Source organism: Thunnus thynnus, chromosome 18 (genome assembly GCF_963924715.1).
Source record: "Thunnus thynnus chromosome 18, fThuThy2.1, whole genome shotgun sequence".
In the NCBI taxonomy this organism is placed as follows: domain Eukaryota; kingdom Metazoa; phylum Chordata; class Actinopteri; order Scombriformes; family Scombridae; genus Thunnus; species Thunnus thynnus.
Genome location: NC_089534.1, coordinates 8244213 through 8262910, shown reverse-complemented (window position 1 = coordinate 8262910; position 18698 = coordinate 8244213). Strand labels below are relative to the sequence as shown.

The 18698-nt window shown below is 39.4% G+C and overlaps 1 protein-coding gene across 2 annotated transcripts in view; it reads right to left on the bottom strand.

Moving 5' to 3' along the window:
- Positions 1 to 311: 311 nt before the first annotated feature.
- snap25a (synaptosome associated protein 25a) overlaps positions 312 to 18698 on the bottom strand; it is a 37012-nt gene continuing 18625 nt past the window's right edge. Inside the window, exons 4-8 of one of the 2 annotated variants that reach the window (XM_067572511.1) lie at positions 13830 to 13878; positions 10331 to 10448; positions 4830 to 4949; positions 3377 to 3521; positions 312 to 1898 (exon numbers count right to left, since the gene is read on the bottom strand). In XM_067572511.1, the coding sequence (XP_067428612.1) occupies positions 1830 to 1898; positions 3377 to 3521; positions 4830 to 4949; positions 10331 to 10448; positions 13830 to 13878 (501 nt within the window). In that variant the 3' untranslated portion in view covers positions 312 to 1829. Of the gene's footprint in view, positions 1899 to 3376; positions 3522 to 4829; positions 4950 to 9988; positions 10107 to 10330; positions 10449 to 13829; positions 13879 to 18698 lie in introns of both variants that reach the window. The other variant, XM_067572510.1, reaches the window with a different exon arrangement.

Sequence of the window (18698 nt, the reverse complement as noted above, 5' to 3'; positions counted from 1 at the left end):
AACTTATATCAGAGGTGTAGATTGACCTACCATAAATTAGCCTTTAGTCCTTTTGTTCTTCCAAAAAATACTCCAGCTGCACACGTCTTATTAACTGTCCGTGTATCATGATTTATAGTAAAGATTATGCTTGCTCAGAGCAGTTAGGAATAAAGGGGATTTTGGGTGGACTGTCTGCCATATCAGTGATAATCTACATGTACTAATGCTTAAACTGAGTGGTGTTCTCTGCAAATATCACCCTGGACTTTAGACAGAGCAGGAAAAGCCTCTCAACTGGCAGGAGCAATAAAGACAGACACGGGTGCGACTAGGGTTTATTACTTTTAATCAATTCAGCTAGCTACAAAATGTCCACCACTTCACACACTGACAGGATACAGAGAGGGAGTCTTTAATATTACATGCGTTGAGGACATCAATCTCACAGTTTAACCTATTGTGTCATTCAGGTTTAGGTATTTAATCACCTTACTCTAACTACTCGACATTTTGGCGATTTGGTGTGCATAGCTCTAAAGTACAGAAGCAACAAAAAACCCTTTTGTATGTATTTTTTTTTTTGTTTCAGAGTATAGTTATTGTTATTCAATATTATCATTATTTTACCAATAACAAACCACACGGGGAGAATAAACTTACAGATACAGTCTTCTTATAAAAGTAAGGTCTCTCAGAAATATGCGTCTTTGCTTTACATTGCAAACGTTTATTTTTTTTTCAGAGCATCCAAAACCTATATTACAGTACACAACCAGTCCTCATCTTTCAGCACATAATCAACATCTTCATCACTGAACTGCATAATCATTTAGAAAACAGGTCATTTTTTTTTGCAATACAACCCCAAAGTCCTCATGTTTTTTTCGTCGTAATCTCACTTTTTTGATCCCTTTTGCATTATTTTACAACGAGATGGTCACAGTTGGTAAATATATCAAGACAGAAAGAGTGGCACTATTGCAAACTTGCAGGAGTATGGAACGATCAACTGTGTCCTAATACTGAGCATGCGTTTTGTCAATTTGCTACTGCCATGATATCATTTTTTATATATATTTTTCAGACAGGTTTTATTTATAAGACTAAAATCTACCATTTGTCATGCAGAGAACGCACAATTCACATCACTTGGAATGCAATGTCTAATACAGCTACAGAGAGTCTAGTTGCACATTGTCTAAACAGTAACTCAGTATGATTGCAATGAAGGAAAATGTACCAACGACTGCCTTTTGATTGTAAGTGCTCTTTGCGATCCCATTCATTTATACTGTCACTTAGTAAATCTTTACTCATGTTTTTCCGTCAGTCTTCTCCCTTTTGTCGTGACAACACCAAAATAAGGGGCATGACAGTAGCCTAAATGGAATGACACAGTTTTACTAAGACGATACTGAGATACTGAAAAGGAAAAAGAATCAAAACAAACAGCTTGTATAGCATTCCTATTATATACTTGTCATCCAGAGCAGTGTACTTGTGTATATATATATATATTATATATGATATTTAATAATATATGATATATATATATTTTGATAAAGAGAATAAAAACTTCACATGTGAGCTAGAGAGCCATCAAGTCAGCACTATATACAACCTTTGGAAAGAATGATATACGGAGTATAAGAAATCATCTTTTTACGAGGACAATCATCTTGAAAAAGCTTGACAGACGACACACAGAACAACATTTACAATGGGGAGGGGAGGTGATATGTGCATGTGTGCAAACCTAGAAGGTCAATACCATGATGAAAGCATGTCAGCGCCTGTCGATGTGCGGCGCAGGACACCGGGACGATCGAGATCTGGGATTAGGGCGTTTAGCCACTGCCCAGCATCTTTGTGGCGCGCTGGTTGGCCTCGTCAATCCTGGTCTTGTTGGAATCAGCCTGGGTGAAGGAAAAAGGGAGAAAGAAGAGAGGAATATAAGTTTGCTTGTATCAGTTGGTATTTTCAGCTGAGTTATTGAAAACAGTTTTACAGTGTCCAAGACAATGTGCTGCTCTTGCTCATGAAAACGCCAATCATTCCTAACAGATGTGGTGTTGATTTGTTTTTAACCAATCTTTATCTAACCAAGTAGTCCTAATAAGATATTACAGGTCTATAGCTACCTAACTAAGTAGTTATGGCAGGATTTGGACTCATAACATCAGTATTTCTTGCAGTTGTAATGAAAAGATATGTACTGAAGATACTGTAGCTCTGTTGGGCATCAGCTATATGTGACCTGCATAACAGCCCCTCATGTCCACTTGACCCCAAAATAAGATCAGAATCTCAGTCAATCTTTTGAGCTTTGCAAAGAGTCAACTGTATCAACAGAGTCAATGTTCATTAACCAATTTGTAATTACTGTTTAAATTATAGCAGCCTTGTGCTCTACATTCAACAATTTATCCACTACTTTTAGCAAACTAGCTTAACCATTTACCCATTAGTTTTAGCTAGGGTCAACTATTTCAATAATTTATCCATTACTTTCAGTTAAACATTCCAAACATCGATTTTTCACCATTTATCCATCACTTTTAGCTAACTATTTAAACCATTTCCATTATTTTGAGCTAAATATAACTGTTTATCCATTACAGTTAGCTTACTGTTTATACTTCTGTGTCCACTGGCTAACAATCACAACACGTGATGTTCAGGTGTTAAAGCTGACTCAACATGTGAGCCTATAGATTTTAAATAATCAAATTGTAATGTCAATTTTTTCAAATAAGTTGAGCCACATTCTCTCCATGCACCTCCTGGCAACTACAAATGGACCCCCTAAGGTACAAGTGCCTGTGGTTGGTAATCACTGCTCTACAGTGGGCTGAAGAGTGATGACTTGAATTTTAAATTCTTGGCCCAAATGTTCTCATTTGCACTGAGAGAAATGCTTGTTTTCTTGTTTTTATGTTTCTGTTTCCAAATTTAATTCAGTCTTCTGTTGTTTTCCTTAATATTGAAGTTGACAAAAGTACTGTGTGGATGTAGTGGGCCACAGGTGCTAATGTACCATTCTGCATAATATTAGTTCATCTTGTTTTGAATGGAGTGTAATATGATCTGAATGCCAGTTCTGAAATTGCTGCACGCTGTCACAAGAGGTCTCAGAGGCTTATGCAGATGAATAAAGGTTTCTTGTGTGGAAACTTTTGTCTTAGCTGAATCATCATTAAACATTATCTTAATATCAGTGGAAATAAAATAAGTAATTACAGGTAAAATAATCAGAAAATCAGGAAAAATAAAGGGAAATATTCAGGCTTATGACCTTTAGCCACAGAATGCAATAAGACTTGATTAAATAGAGCTTTGTTTATATGTATAATGTACAATAAATCTCGATCTCATTTTGTGTGTGTGTGTGTACCTTCTCCATGATCCTGTCGATCTGGCGATTCTGGGTATCGATCTCGTTGCCCATGTCCAGGGCCATGTGGCGCAGGTTACCGATGATGCCACCCACCTGCTCCAGGTTCTCGTCCATCTCATTTTCCCGGGCATCGTCTGTTACCCTAAACACACACACACACACACACACAGGGCAGGGGCAGATGTAAATATTGTGCTGTCTGCATTAACACCAGGCCACACACACCACAAACTGCCACGCTGACCTCCCTCTGTGGCCCCCTCATACATATTTCACCTCTGATCCTTTCCTTGTCTCTGCAAAGCAGAGTCTGACCTCAGACCAGACATCTGGACACTAGGAGGCTCCTGGGCTTCTATTTTACTGCTGTATTCTTCTAGTTTAAATTAATTCATACTCATAATACTTATTTTAAAATGTTGTTTTTAATGCCTTTAAAGGATCTATATGAAGTCTTAATTTGGGGAAAAAATGGAATAAGAAATAACACAACACATATTGGACTGCAGTGGCACAAATACCATTTTGAAGAATACAGATTGAGATAAAAATCCATTTACATATTACAGAGATTCAATATGGGTCTTTGTCTGGAATGGACAACACAGAATTATATTACTAACAGTGGTGTATGTGAATAAGAAGAATGTAAACTACAATCTCCTGTCAACAAACGCAAAATATCAATTATATCCTGTAAATATTTCAAACTATTCCTTTATGTATTCCTTTATTCCCATAGAAGTACTTAAAACACAATGACATCTAAGACGAGACAGACTTATGTAAGACCTAACGATGTGGGTAAACCCTTTTCACGACGCAAGTAAAATGGTGGTTAGCTGTGTTTACTCTGCACAACACCAGTAAGTACCACTATCAGGAAACTCACATCACCATCCAGCTGGTTTTCTGACATTAAAAGTAATTTAAGTGTGGAATAATAAAAAAAAGGCTTTAGCAGCTTATTGAGTAAGAGTTCAGTTAGAGGGGGAACACTGATGTACACTATTAAGACAAAGAAATAAGAGGTGGGAGAATTAATTAATCTCTTGACCTCCTTTATGCTCCTACTCATTTCCACTTAACTCCAGTGTTTTCCGGTGTTCTTTGCACCTGTACGTTGGCTGTTACTGACCTCTAGAGGACTTTCAGCAAATGTAAAATATAACTCTCAGCAAGAGAGTGAATAACTGCATTTCCCAAGATATCAAACTCTTTCTCTAATCATTTTGTATAACGTTGCTTTCATCTTTCCCTTTCACATTGGTGCCTTTATGGTATGGTTCCCTTACAGCCTGAAATGTCTGCATCACCTCCACATGGACACACGATATACATTCTCTTTCAACGCATACCCTCTAATTCCCTCCATCTCCTTCTCCCTTATATCCATCCACTTGAAGCTTTAGGTGTTTTGATGCGTAAAACTCAAGCTCCCCCCTCTTACCTGCGGATGAAGCCTCCACTGATGGCCATCTGTTCACGCTCGTCCACCACGCGGGCGGGCTGGCTGGCCACCACCCCATCCTGATTGTTCCCCCAGGCCTTGCTGGCACCGCTCTTCATCCTGGCCGCCGGCAGGGACGGGGAGGACGAGGAGGGACAGTTACTCAACAGTTTGACTGAGCGCTTCATCATTTACCTCAACCAGGCTGGCTCCCCATTAGTCAATATCTACAACGAGAGCCTTGGATTTGAGGTACTGCAGCAGCATATTCAGTATATGTTTATATATCAGTATGTAGCGTGATCAGCTGACACAAAGGTGTTATTTGGTTTCATGCATCCAGCACATAAATATATGAGTAACAGTGGGGACTAGACTAAGTCAAGCAAAGCATAGCAGACATGGACTGGTTGGTAGATTGGGTTTAGTAGGTACAGGCTCATTCTGTTTTAACACAATAGTAATGTGTGTGATGTTATATCTTGTAGGTATATAACATACTGTTCAGAATCAGGCAAGCCTTGTATGCTAAGTCACATCTGTCTGTTTTGTATAATGTAGACATGCACTTCAATAGCTATATTTAGGAATCTTTTTTTTTTTTTTTTTTAAATCTTTTAACCATCCTACTGGCACTTCTGTGTTGTTGCAAGGATAAACCCACCCCACTCCCACAGTTGAATGTCCCAGTGTGACAGAAAACAGAGAAGAGACGAGCTTTTGGCAGACAAACAACACAGAGTGTACAGGACTGTCACATCATTAGGAGGGACGACAATTAATGCGGAGAACAAACTGCGAAACGACAAAAGGAAACAAAACAAAACAAGAAACTGGAGGAAGTTAACAGAGAATAACACTATGGTTAACTATTCCTGGTCCTGACAGCCACTCCCCTCATCCCCGCTTTGTGTTTTTTTATAAAAGGTCACTGCTTTTCTGGACAAGCTGGGATGTCAGGTAGCGGTGAGGCAGAGGAGTGAAGAGTGTGATCAGGATTTCGACACTAGTAAATCCATGGGATTCATCTAAATCTGCTTCTGTCTCAATAAGGAAAAAGTGTACTGACAAATACAACTGCGCTAACACGATATGCAATCACAGCTCCGCTGCGTGGCTTTGTAAATGTCACCTCACTCTGCCTGTCAAACTTCACACCGTCAGATTCAGCATCTGTTTTGGCACAAAAGAGTCAGAGATAGAGGGGAAGGTAACAGTTAGAGGTTCATTTTTATTTCTTTAGTTATAGTTTTAGCATTTTTGTATCTCCAAAAGCAATAATAGTCATTTTAAGGCACTTGTGATGGCAAGGCAGCCAAACACCTTTCACCTCTCGAATCAGTTTAACACTGATGTTTCTGAGTAATTTATCTCAACATATTTTTCCTCCATCCATTCACCAATATTCTGTCAGTTCTTTGTCTGTATTTAGCCTCAGTTGCTGAGTTTTGTATAACCTTGGAGTGCTGTGTGGATGTATTCTAGCTGTATCAGAGATGGCGATAGCTTAGCCTCCTACTCAGCTTTTATTAATAGAAATGGACTGAGGCAAGACTTCGCTTAGCTCCCTGTCCCTGCTGACACACCCCAGTGTGGTAAACACACATGCTTCCCTTGTCTGAGTCCTTTCTTTTTGTATGTCATTTTCATCTTTCTTGTTCTCTTCCTTTTGTCCTTTTGTTCCCTGATACATTTGTTAGTTTCATTCTATCTCTTCCTCTCCTCTTTTCTCCTCTCCTCTCACATCACTTTCCTTCCATTTGATATCCAGTTTTGTTCCCCTTTACAATTTGCCTTTCTGCAGTCTCAGAATTGATGTAATGCACTGCTCTAATCAGCTTTGCTGTGATTGAACTGAGATGATCTGATTCGATCATACGAGTAGTGCGGATCCTGTGGTAAAAGTGAACTCCTTCTATCTAATTCATTCCCTGAGTGACCTGCAAATTGAGCTGTCCACCAATCAAAATCCGCTAACAGTGGCATGCAGACAGCCAGAATTCCAAGGCATTAAGCACCAAAAAAGCAGTCTAGTCAAAGTCAGCTTATTCTGATAGACAGCCAGTTTGCTGAAGGGATTCAGAAATACAATGAGCAGCACGTATGATGGAATAAAGTCTCACTTTTTGAGTAGTGGGGAAAAATCCAACAAATAAATGTTTCTTTTGTCTTTCTAGCATCTATCTATGTGTGCATTTAGTTTGAGTCAACTTCCCAGCAGGCTATCATGCCACTATCTGATGTGGCTGACCTACATGTGAGCGAGTTCCCTGCGGGAGAGGGAACATAGCGAGCAGTAATGTTGAACAGCCAGTGCAGGATAAAGGCTAATTTAGCACAGCGCTCTGCAGGAGAGGTGGCACTGCAGAGAAACTGCAGAAGAACCAGAGGGAAATACGAGGCAGCAGTGAGCTGTATCACCATGCCGAGCCATGTAAAGACAAGGGTACCACACAGTACATGCGCAGTGGCATGATGTACCCTTTGTACAGAGAAACATGACTACATCCCTGAAAATGTCTCTCCGCGCATGTGTCCTAACCTAGTTTCCAGCTCCCATCGCTCCTGTTTTTCTCTTTTGCCTTGAATGTGTGATACTGTCATTTTTGCCTCCTTGTGACATCTTTACTGTCTTTCTTTCACTTGACAGTTTGGTCATGTAGCATTCTTTTTTTTCCTTTCTTTATTTTTCATACCTTTGGGACTTCAACTGACATATTTTGTATATACAAAATCACCAAAAATACATCTCCAATCATCCTAACAGTGACTTTTGTTGCGCTGTTTTTACAGTGAGATATCTGAAAGTATTTCTTTGACATTTTGACAAGATATAATAATGCAAAATCGATTTTTCAGGACCTTTATGATCTTTTTAAAATATCTGTTTTAAGCTGAATCAACTTTCCCTCATTGATCAACAATGTTTTTCTTCTTTTTCTTTCCTCCCGGCTTTGTACTGCTCATAATAAATGACACATAAAAGTATTTGTTCATCATATCATCATCATCATCATCACCATCAACATCATCAACATCACCTTCATTGTTAATATCAGCATCATGATCTTAGCATCATCATGTGTAGCATTGCTGTTATGACTTGCACTGTCATGCATGCATGAGCATTCAAAGGGTCATGCTCGCCAGTCATTCCATGTCACTGGCACTTGGTGGTTCAAAAATGGTGGTGGGGGAGGGGAGGTGTTCAGGGGAAACAGAAAGGTCTCGTTGCCTGCAAAAAGGTGAGGATCTACTGGATGTTAGAGCGGTGTGGTGGTGGTAAAGATCATGCAGATGAGGAGAAGTGTCAAACAGTCCTGGACCAGGCTGACCAAAGGCATTTTGGGACCAAGATCACTGAATTTCCAGCCGGAGTCAACACAATGAGATGATCTGAGTGCCAAGATGCTTCGGGAGCCCTAGCCCTGCTCTTTTAGTTGAACCTAGGTTGGTTTACAGTTGGGAGGGCCAACAGCTATGGTGATACCATTGTAGAAGTCCCATCACCCAACATCAACACTGAAAAAAGAATTCCTCTTCAAGAGGAATCTGTAGAAATGTTATGAGTGGGACTTCCATAATGGCTACACCCGCATGTAGATGACTCCCATTATAAAGGTGTTTGGAGAAGTGGAAGCTTAGAGTATAGGGCACTTGGAGAAGAGCACTTGGTATAAGGGTGTTAATAGAGGCACTTATTGATGAACCATGGCCTTGGCTGAGTGGAGGAGAGCTTATGTTGAGGACTGGACTTTCTGAGCTTGTCTTTATAAGATTTGGTTCTCGGCAGTCTGATTGCACATATGTGGTTTGACTGTGCAAGGCAGCAAGAAAGACATAAAGAAGTTTGAGTCTAATGACACGGTTTGTAAGCTAAAAGTATTAGCGCTACTTCTCAGAAGCCAATCAGGTAGCGATGGCTCAGACTGATGGACTACGAGATGCTTGCCAGTCGTGGAGCTACTGTTTGTCTGGAGGCCGATCCAGTGGAGATGGCGACCATAAGAATCCAAGGCTGCTGCATGTGCCCGCAATAATCCATAGTATATGTCTGCATATGTTGTCTGAATTTGCATTAAAGTCGAACTGAAATTAAATTTTGTTTTTGCTTAGAAATCAATACACAGTGTAAATCATTGTTGTACGTCGCCAAAACGAACAAATCAAGCTTTATTTCTTTTCCTGCAGTGACAGCGCCCCTGCATTAGCGTTCTCCAGAGGGCGTGGATTTTTGGCTCCGACTGACATTGTCAGTACTGGTAATTTAAATGGTGTAAGATCTTTGTGGCAGGCACTAAAAATAGTTTGTGTCCACAAATGCAGTTAACCAGATGGGGGGCTGACATTGTAGCTGTTGCTTAGCCCCTGTCTGGGATGTGGACACTCCCTGTGTCTTGACAGAGTAACGTCAAGACAGTCTGGTCATTTGCCACATTAGGACCCATGACAGAGACAGCTAACGTTAGCTAAACTCTTTCTATAATGCAAGACAAAAACACTACTGAGTGTGTTGGAGTCTGTGGGAGCTGTCGATGACTCAGCAGGAGAACAAAAAGTAATGTGCAGTGGGAATTAGCGCAAACGCTGGCAAGCTAAGCTAACTAGCTTCCACTTTCTGAGTGGAATACAAACTTAACAGCACTATGGATCCTCAGAGTGTTATTAAGGGACAGATGTCTTAAATCACTGTGGGTACATAACCAGTGCTCTGGGTGCTTGTTGAGGGGTAAAGGGGGGAAAAAGGATGTCTTGTATCAACATCCGTAGGCTATGATGTCCTCCAGTCAGTTGTGCACAATGGAGCTTGAAAGTGCATCTTCTAGTTCTCAGACATCATTCAGTCTCATTTTACGTTATATTTCTTTACGCAAAAAGTGCAGAGAATCAAAATTTCAGTTCGACTTAAAGTGTACTGTTTGTGTGCGTGTGTGCGTGTGTGTGTGAAGGACTTCATTTTAAAGCATATCACGGCCTCCTGTGTCCACCTCGTATGGATGTGAAAGGGGAAGAGTCAGTGTTCATTTGGAGCAGGAGCAGAGCGGACTATTGGCTGATCACCATCATGATGTCACTTCTACCTCGGTTATTTTTTTGTTTCTCAGATATTTATTCTAATTTTTGAATGGCAGGCAGGCAGGCAGGCAAGCAGCACCTACTTGTTACATGGACAGGAGCAAAGACCACAGAATTTCCCTAGATCGTTCAAATTCTTTTCTGCATCCTTCATGTCCTTATTGATTTGGTCCATTCCCTCCTCGATGCGCTCCAGTTGCTCTGATTAAACACAAGTCATTTATCCCCCACAGAACGAAGCACGAGAAGAGAGAAGGAGGAAGAGGAGAGGAAGAGAGAGATAAAGAGAGGACAAAGGAGAGAAGACAACAACTTCAGACACTCACTGTGACGAAAGAAAGTAAAACAAAAAAGAAAACAAAAGAGGAAAAACTGGACGCCACCACATATGTAAAGAACCTTTGGGGCACATTGTCAGTACCTACTTGTTACATGGACATATGAAAAGCCCACAGCATTTCCCTAAATCTTTTAAATTTTTCTCGGCTTCCTTCATGTCTTGGTTGATATGGTTCATGCCATCTTCAACACGATCGAGTTGCTCTGGTCAGGACAAAGGGATGACAGTAGTGGAATGAATTTCATTGACTGATTGACAGAAATATGACTTATGATGAGCAGCAACTGATCAACTGGGTGTATGTGCTTGTGTGTGTCAGGCTGAGAGATTAAGACTGAACTGGGTTTATATTGAGTGTATCGATTTGGTGGGAAAAAATAAGATTATGTGCACTTACTGAATTTTTGGCCAGAGAATGGTATAAAAAGCACAAAAACTCAAATAATGACATGAATATAATTTCTTAATATACTTGTGGAATTCAGTAGAAAGTAGAAATCTTTTAACGTTGATGTTAAAGGAACCGTTTGACCTTTTGGCAAATACACTTGTTTGCTGAGAGTTAGATGAGAATATTGATGACTCTCTCTCATATTTGGGCGGTAAATATGAAGCTACAGCCAGCAGCTAGTTAGCTTAATGTAAGATAAGAGATAAAATGAAACTTTATTGATCCCACAAAGGAAAATTTAGGTGTTAGCTTAGCATAAAGACTGGAAACAGGGGAAACTAGCCTGGCTGCGTCCAAAGGTAACAAAATCTGCCCACCAGCACCTCTAAAGCTCTATTTATATCTTGTTTGTTTAATCTGTACAAAAAGAAAGTTTGAAAACGACATGTTGTGGTTTTACCAGCGGAGACACCTTTCACTTCAGTCTTTCTACAGATTAAACAAACTAGATATAACGTAGTAATGCTTTACAGGTGTTGGTAGGCAGATTTTGTTACCTTTGGACAGATCCAGACTAGCCGTTTCCCCCTGTTACCAGTCTTTATGCTAAGCTAACCTAACTAGCTCCTGTCTGTAGCCTCATATTTACTGTATAGACATGACAGTGTTATCATTTTCTCATCTAACTAGTGGCAAGACAACAAATATGCATATTTCTCAAAATATTGAATTATTCCTTTAACGGTCCCTTGAAACACGTGCTATGTGTCAAAGTCAGAGAATGAGAGAGTAGGAATTGTTCCCTTGGAGTTCAAATCCTTGTAACTGAGTTCAGAGAAAATATTTTTATATTCCATCAGTCCAAAGGAAAAAAAAATCCCTCCCTTGAGAGCTGTTTACTGTGGCAATCCTGTAACACTGACAGGTCTTTTTTCAACTCTCTCCTGATCTACAACCAGTAAGAATTAGGCTGAGCTGAAGCTGCTCATTTTTGCTGTTCGTACATCCATCTAATTTAAGGCAAAATGTGTCTTTGTTAGGTACATGTGCTTAGGTCTGACCAAGCCCTAGCAGCACTTTACGAACTGTAATAGTTAGTAGAATCATTCAGATACATGGCTTTTATGGGCTTACCCTTAAGTTAAGACACCCTAAAATGGCAACTAATTACAGTGATCAACATTCCTGTCACAATGAAATGACTAAAACTCGCCTCTCTAACTGAAAACTGCCCGTGTTGCTTTGTCTGGCTTTGCAAACATTAAGGTAACTGAGAGGATTTTTAAGTATGATTGGATTCTGGTTTATGAGCGTCAGGGACTTTGTCATGCTGATGTGGTGGATGGTGTGTTGGTGGCTTTCTTCCACAGCACAAAGAATTTCCATTCTGACTGTTATAAAAGGAAATACGGTGCAGGCAGAGTGTGAAAGGGTGAGGCACAGTCAAATATGGAGCGGATTCAGAAACTAGTTCATTGACTTGTTCAGATTTGTAAAATCCCAGGTTTGCATGCATTTATGTAAATATATTCAACCAAGAAAGGATCCTTGTTCAGTCAGTGGTATTAGAGTTAAGTAGAGTAACAGCACTGAGCATGTTTCGCTCAATAAAAGGCGATTGTTAAGAAAAAATGGTCAGTGGCTAAAGGTTTTATATTTTCTATCACCAAAATCAAACCTCTACACCCTTTAATAACTGTCTCCAGTATCAAGTGCTATAGAGCTACAGGCTTTACTGCCCGCACAAAAGTCAATAATGCAGGGTCAGAGGTCAGCTCAGGCTTACAGTTGCCTGTGTGTCCAGTCAGCCGTTGCAATTGGTTTTGAAGTAGCAATCCTGAGGGTGCAGAATAACACTGTGGACACAAGGGATGAGGGGATAAATGGATGGCCAGAGGAGGGATGGAGCTTTCATCTCCCTGAGTGAACAACTGTGTTGGTGCAATTAAGGCTCTTTTACAGGACTGGTGAATTGATTAACATGCCATCCAGCAAATGGGAGAACTGAGGGCCCATTTCCTCCCTAGAGCCGAGTGAAGCATAAGGTACCTTTTCATAGCTTCACACTGCCAATATGTACTGTTTGATGTTGCACACTATAAACCATGTATTGTATGTTGGCTCACTCACTGACAAACTACATGCAACCAGGGATTTTACAAAGCAGTATACAGGTTGATTGAGGAGTGATTGAATATTTTGTCATTACCAGCTAAATCGATCGTTTCTCTTATCCACCTCTTGCATTTTTACACCTCTGGACTGTCAGCAGTGTGGCAGGGCCTCCTTCTCAGACCTGTTTGAGCATGTAGGCCACCAGTAATATTTACAGGATCAGGCCAGAGACAGGTTGGCCAAATTGCAATATCATAAGAATTTAGCAAAACCATATAATATTTATAGAGATGTGGCATTTCTGCTGCCATTTATTTATTTATAAGACTCATTAGCGGTAAATGGTGTGTTAAAATGTAACATCTGTTAGTACTGAATTCAAGGTTACTGAGCCTAAAGCATCCAAAATGTTAATGAAGATGATTACTGCACAAACAGATCCAAGATCAGGCTAGAAGTCACCCTGCCACCTGCTGCAAAACAAGTTAACACGACTGGATTCTGGACAAGAAATCATTTATCTTGATGTTGAGCTGTAGGGTTTTGGCACTGCAGAGGCTGGCTTAATTATTCTTCGTTGGACCTGTTCATGTTTTTGGCACTTTCAAGATTTCCTTTCGTTGTCTTTGTTAGCTAATGATTTTTTTTTTTTTTTTTTAAAAAGACGCTCGCAAATAAAAAGCAGTTAGCAAAACAAAAGAAAAATGTTAGCAAAAGGAAACAAAGGTTAAAGGAAGCTGAAAGTAAGAAAAAAATCCCCACAGTTAAACTGGCACCCTTGACCAAAAGCAATTTAAATAAACCATGCTTTAAATAAAAAACAAAGGAGATATTACTTTAAAAAAAAAAAAAAAAACGGGAAAAAAATGAATTAGTTTGGAAATGCATTTCAAAGAAAACAAGCAACTGCATATGAAACAATCCATCCATTCACAAGTGTTTTCATACCATATGTAATAAATATATCAATTATATTAAACACATAATTATTATACCAGAGTTTGACTGTTAATAGCTTAGTTACTAATATGTATGTAGCTAATGACTGAACTCGCCATCTCTCCTCTTGCAGACTTACCTCCCTGCTCGTCCAACATAACCAAAGTCCTGATGCCGGCATCTTTGCTCTACTCCCCAAAGACAGGCAGGTAGCAAGGAGGGGTGAGGGAGAGAGGAGAAATAAAATGAAATAGAGGTCAGTAATGAGGCTATAACACCGTAGAGAATTAGTGGCGACTGAAAAATATGTGCTGCCATAAGCTATATCCATGTCACATTTCCCCTTTCCACTTTTCACCATTTTCCTTTTCCTCTTTTCTTTGTGCAGAGTTGGAAAACTATTAATTTCTTCCCTGCTCTTTCTCTCTATTCTGCATTATATGATATTAAATTCTTCTATAGATATAAAACACACAACCTGAAGACAACTAAACTCTCAGCTAGCAACCACCTGGCTAGCAAAGCATCATAGCAGAAGAGTTACTGTATACATCACACGATTTAAGTAAGACTGTGATATTTTGGGACTTACTCATATCCTTGCTAAGAGTTAGTGAATTAGTTAGAGTTAGTGTATTTATATATATGTATATATAATTAATACATATCGATCTTAATGTTGTGTTAATGTTCATATTATTGTTATTTTGTACTGTCCAAATATTTGGACAAATTCTATTTTGATGCTTTTGCAACATTGTTCTTGAAACTCTCGTGCCAATAAAGCCTATTGAATTGAACTGAATTGTTAGATGGGGAGATTCATACCATGTTTATGTCTATATGCTTTATATGTAGGAGACAATTAGCTTATTTTAGCATAACGACTGCAAGTTGAGGAAAACAGATAACATGGCCCCAGCTAGTCACTGGCCTGGTGAAAAAAATAACAGAAAACAAAAAACATTTTAGCATGCAATGATCCATAAAACCACATTTGTTGTTTTTACATTTTCGTATATATACAGATTAAACAATTCAGATATAATGTGTTAAGTATCTTTTGAGCTTTATAGGTTTTAGTAGGCATAATTCTAACTTTGGGCACCAATTTATTAAACCAATAAAACCAATTTAATTCCTGTTTTTATTGTACAATTAGTTACTAATTAATTAAATGCTTTATTACTATTTCCATGACACTTGTGGTCCTCCATACTCCTGAAGGAAAAAAATTAGAATATTTTGCTCCCCCAACATCAGCACGTAGGCTGGTTATTGATTAGAACGGGCAAAGGTCATTTGGCCGTTACACCTTAAGCAGGAAACCTGAAAATGGCCCTCAGGAGATTAACAATAATAACGCTGACAGCAAAGGAGAGTTCCCATTAAAATGAGAACCCCTGCCATTGGATTTCCCTCGTATACAAATGACACAATTAATTAAAGGATCCCAACACCCCCTCCATCTGAGAGTCAGCCTTCGTCAGCAGCCGTCAGACCTCTGGACCATTAATTAGTATTGCTTGTAACCTGTGAGTAGGACATGTTCTCTTTTTTCCCCACGTTTAAAATGTAGATTGTCTGTTAGTTTTCCTTCAACCTTCAGAATTTTATTTTAATTCCTCCCCGACTGTGAAACATCCGAACAGCTGAGCCTGCATGAGCATTCATCACTAAAGCTATTAGTCACTGATAGGCTGGGTTGGCTGCAGGTTTTCATGCTGGTAAAAAAAAAAGAGTGTGAGGAGGCAGCGGATAGCGACACTCGCTTATGCACAACTCTTCTTCCTCTCTGCCTCTTAGAAATGCAGCACCGCCACACTAAGATGTAGCACCTGGCTCGGCCTGATAGGCATAAATAAGATTATAGTGTGTCTGTGTGCTCACACACATACACATGTACTCTAGCGTGCACAAACGCACACCAACACACACACGCGCCTCATCAGCAGTTTAGGAGGCGAGAGGGGAGTAATAAGGAAATTCTGGTGTATAAATTATAATTCGTGCTCGCCTCCGTCCAGGAGAAATCCCAAAGTAGTTGAAATGTGTCCCTGGGGAAACTCCGAGGAATAATCAACCATGATCCCATAAAGGATTTATACATTTTAGCATTATGTACAGATGGGCTGCAAGATTTTCATATATGTCAAATGATGGATTTTTGCTTTTGATAGGAGATCATGGTTTGTGTTTGGTGTTTGCTGCAACTTAAATGATTCCTCCAATGTTAATATTTTCCAGGTTGGCAACTGTCCATCATCAGATGAGAATGTTTCTGTGCATTTTTCTTAAGGATCTTTGCTTTTAAAAAACATCCTTGTAGTAAAGAGCACTACTTGGTGGAGTAAACAATGATAATTTTTAATATCCTGCATTTCTCTTAACAATCTTTGTTTTTAAGAGCCAAAGCAAACAGCGAGCTAACCGCTGCGGGGCAAACTGTGGAATAACCAAGCTCCGGTAGTTGGCTATTTAATGGCGATAAACACTCTTTTACAGCTGAGTTGCTTGACGTGACCATGTAGGCACTAATCGATTGCTTAGAAGTGCTTCGAGTGTAAACCTTCCAGGTGAAAGCTTCAGAGAACAAACGTAATCAGGGTGTGCAGTGATTTGAAAAAGTGGAAGTTTATTTAATAAGAATCTGCTTTTGTATTTGATATCAGAAATTCAAAATCTAAAAGGAATGCCAGTTTTATATTAGCTATTTGAGTGTTAATAGCATATATTCATAGCAATGAGCAACAAGAGGAATCATTTAAACTATGAAACTATAATCACAGAGTTGAATGCCTCTGTCTTTCTTTTCCTCAGTGTCTTCTTCACTCGCCACCATTTTCTCACCTCACGGCTGTTGTTTTCTTATCAAACTTTTATTCAACCCCCACCTCCCCCCCTCCTCCCCTCCAGATATAGAAAAATATCTCAGTGCCCTCCTTATCTTTCTGGCTGTCCATTAAACTGGAGGAGCTGTACACTTTATCCTCACGCTCTTCCTCAGTCTGCCTCTGCCTCGCCTTCAACCCCTCCCTGCCTGCAGTACAGTCGTAGGGTGGAGCTGCTTGGCGAGATATGTCGACTGATGATCAATATGACCTTGAGATCTGCACCGGGAGCTTGTCAGATACCCCCTCCCCCAGCTGTTCATCCATTCTACCTCTCTCCGTTTACCCTTCACTCTCCCTTTTTATTCCTTCCTTCCTTCCATCTGCTTTTGGTGTGTCACTCCTTGTCCTTTACTGTTAGTTTAATACACCGTTCTTTGTCGGCATGAATGTTACATGAGCAAATAGCAATCTACAGTATCTGTGCATGTGTGTGTATCCTCCCTATGGTTAGTTCATTTCCTTTAATGTGCTATTCATGCAATCACTCAAGCAGTTAAAACAGAAAAACACTCAAGTCACAGATATCTACAACATAGGTTTTGATTTATACTTGAGTGTCGGATGTCACCCATTATCAATGAATCTAACAAATATTGTACTAATAAGAATTATGTTTTTTGGTATGACACACAGCAGGAAAGATGTGGAAGGAACAGTTCCACCCTCTGAGAAATACATTTATTTGCTGTCTTGCCAAGTGTCGGATGAGAAGATCGATACCACTCTCATGTCTGTCCATTAAATATGAAGCTACAACCAGGAGATGGTTTAGTTAGCTTAGTCTAAAGAAAAGGCTAGCTGGAGACACTTGACCTCCTGTAAAACTACAACTTGTTGTTTTTACACTTTGGGTTACATTTAAGAATTAAACAAAAAATATAGACCATGTAAATCATTAGCTTTAGAGATTCAGGTAGGAGTTTCTTTTTTAAACCTTTGGACAGAGCCAAGCTAGCTGTTCCCTCCCGCCGCTAATCTTTATTTTAAGCTAACCTAACCGGCTACTGGCTTGAGCCTCGTATTTAGCATAAAGTCATGAGAGTGGCGTCAATCCTCTCATGTAACGCTCGGCAAGGAGGCAAATGAGCATATTTCCTTAAATATCTAACAATTCTTTTCTGAATTGCAAAAAATGATTAGAAATTGCACTGTCCATTAGCCAGGTCAGTCATTAATTTTAACAATGTGTGAGACAAAATCACACAAGTCTTTATTCACTTTCCTTGCATTCAGCCCTGTTGCAAGCCAGATACTCTAATACCAGATAGGAATGATCAGATAGAAAAATTTAAGAATAAATAAATACATCTTTCTGTCTTAGGAGAACAACAGTTCACCGCTATTTTTCTTCCTCTTACAGATGACGACAGTGCAACCATGTAAACTAAAGACTTGGAGCTTCTTACTGTCCTCGCTGTACCAAGACAGATTCAGCTCTGCCCAGCAACACAACCCACTGTCTTCCTCTTGGTTTGCTTCATGTGTGTTCCTACAGCTCCGCTCCTCTATCAAGCAGTTATTGTTGTCTGTTAACGGATTGCATAGTGTTCTTTGTTGGGAACAGAGAATAATGGGGACATTGTGTAGCAACTTGGTAATGTTGGCTCCCTCAAGTTCAAAATTAAAATATAACTTGCTGCATAATGATGTGTGGGTACATCACCAAAATTATTATTATGTAAAATTCATCAATTAGAATTAATGTATAATTATTTTGCAACTAAGGACTTGAGAAACCAACTACACACTGAGAAATTATGAACATTTGTTCTTACTCAGTGCTCCCTATATTCACAAATTTCTAAAATGAACATTTTAATAACGATGACAAAATTATAAGACAGGAACAAAATTAAATAGCCTCATAGCTGTAACATTCAAATTACTAAACTGTAAGAATTTAACAGGGTGTTGCATTTTTTCTGTTCAGCAGTTAATTTCCTGATTATGCCAAACAACAAATGCAGTAAATTCTTATTTCTGCTGTTTTCAGTCCATCTACACACAGACGGATTTTGCCCCAAAGCGTATCTGAGTCATGACTGACTTCCAGTCTCACTACATTAATTTCTTTTTCCTGCTGTGTCATATTTTGTCTCAGATTTTATTACTAT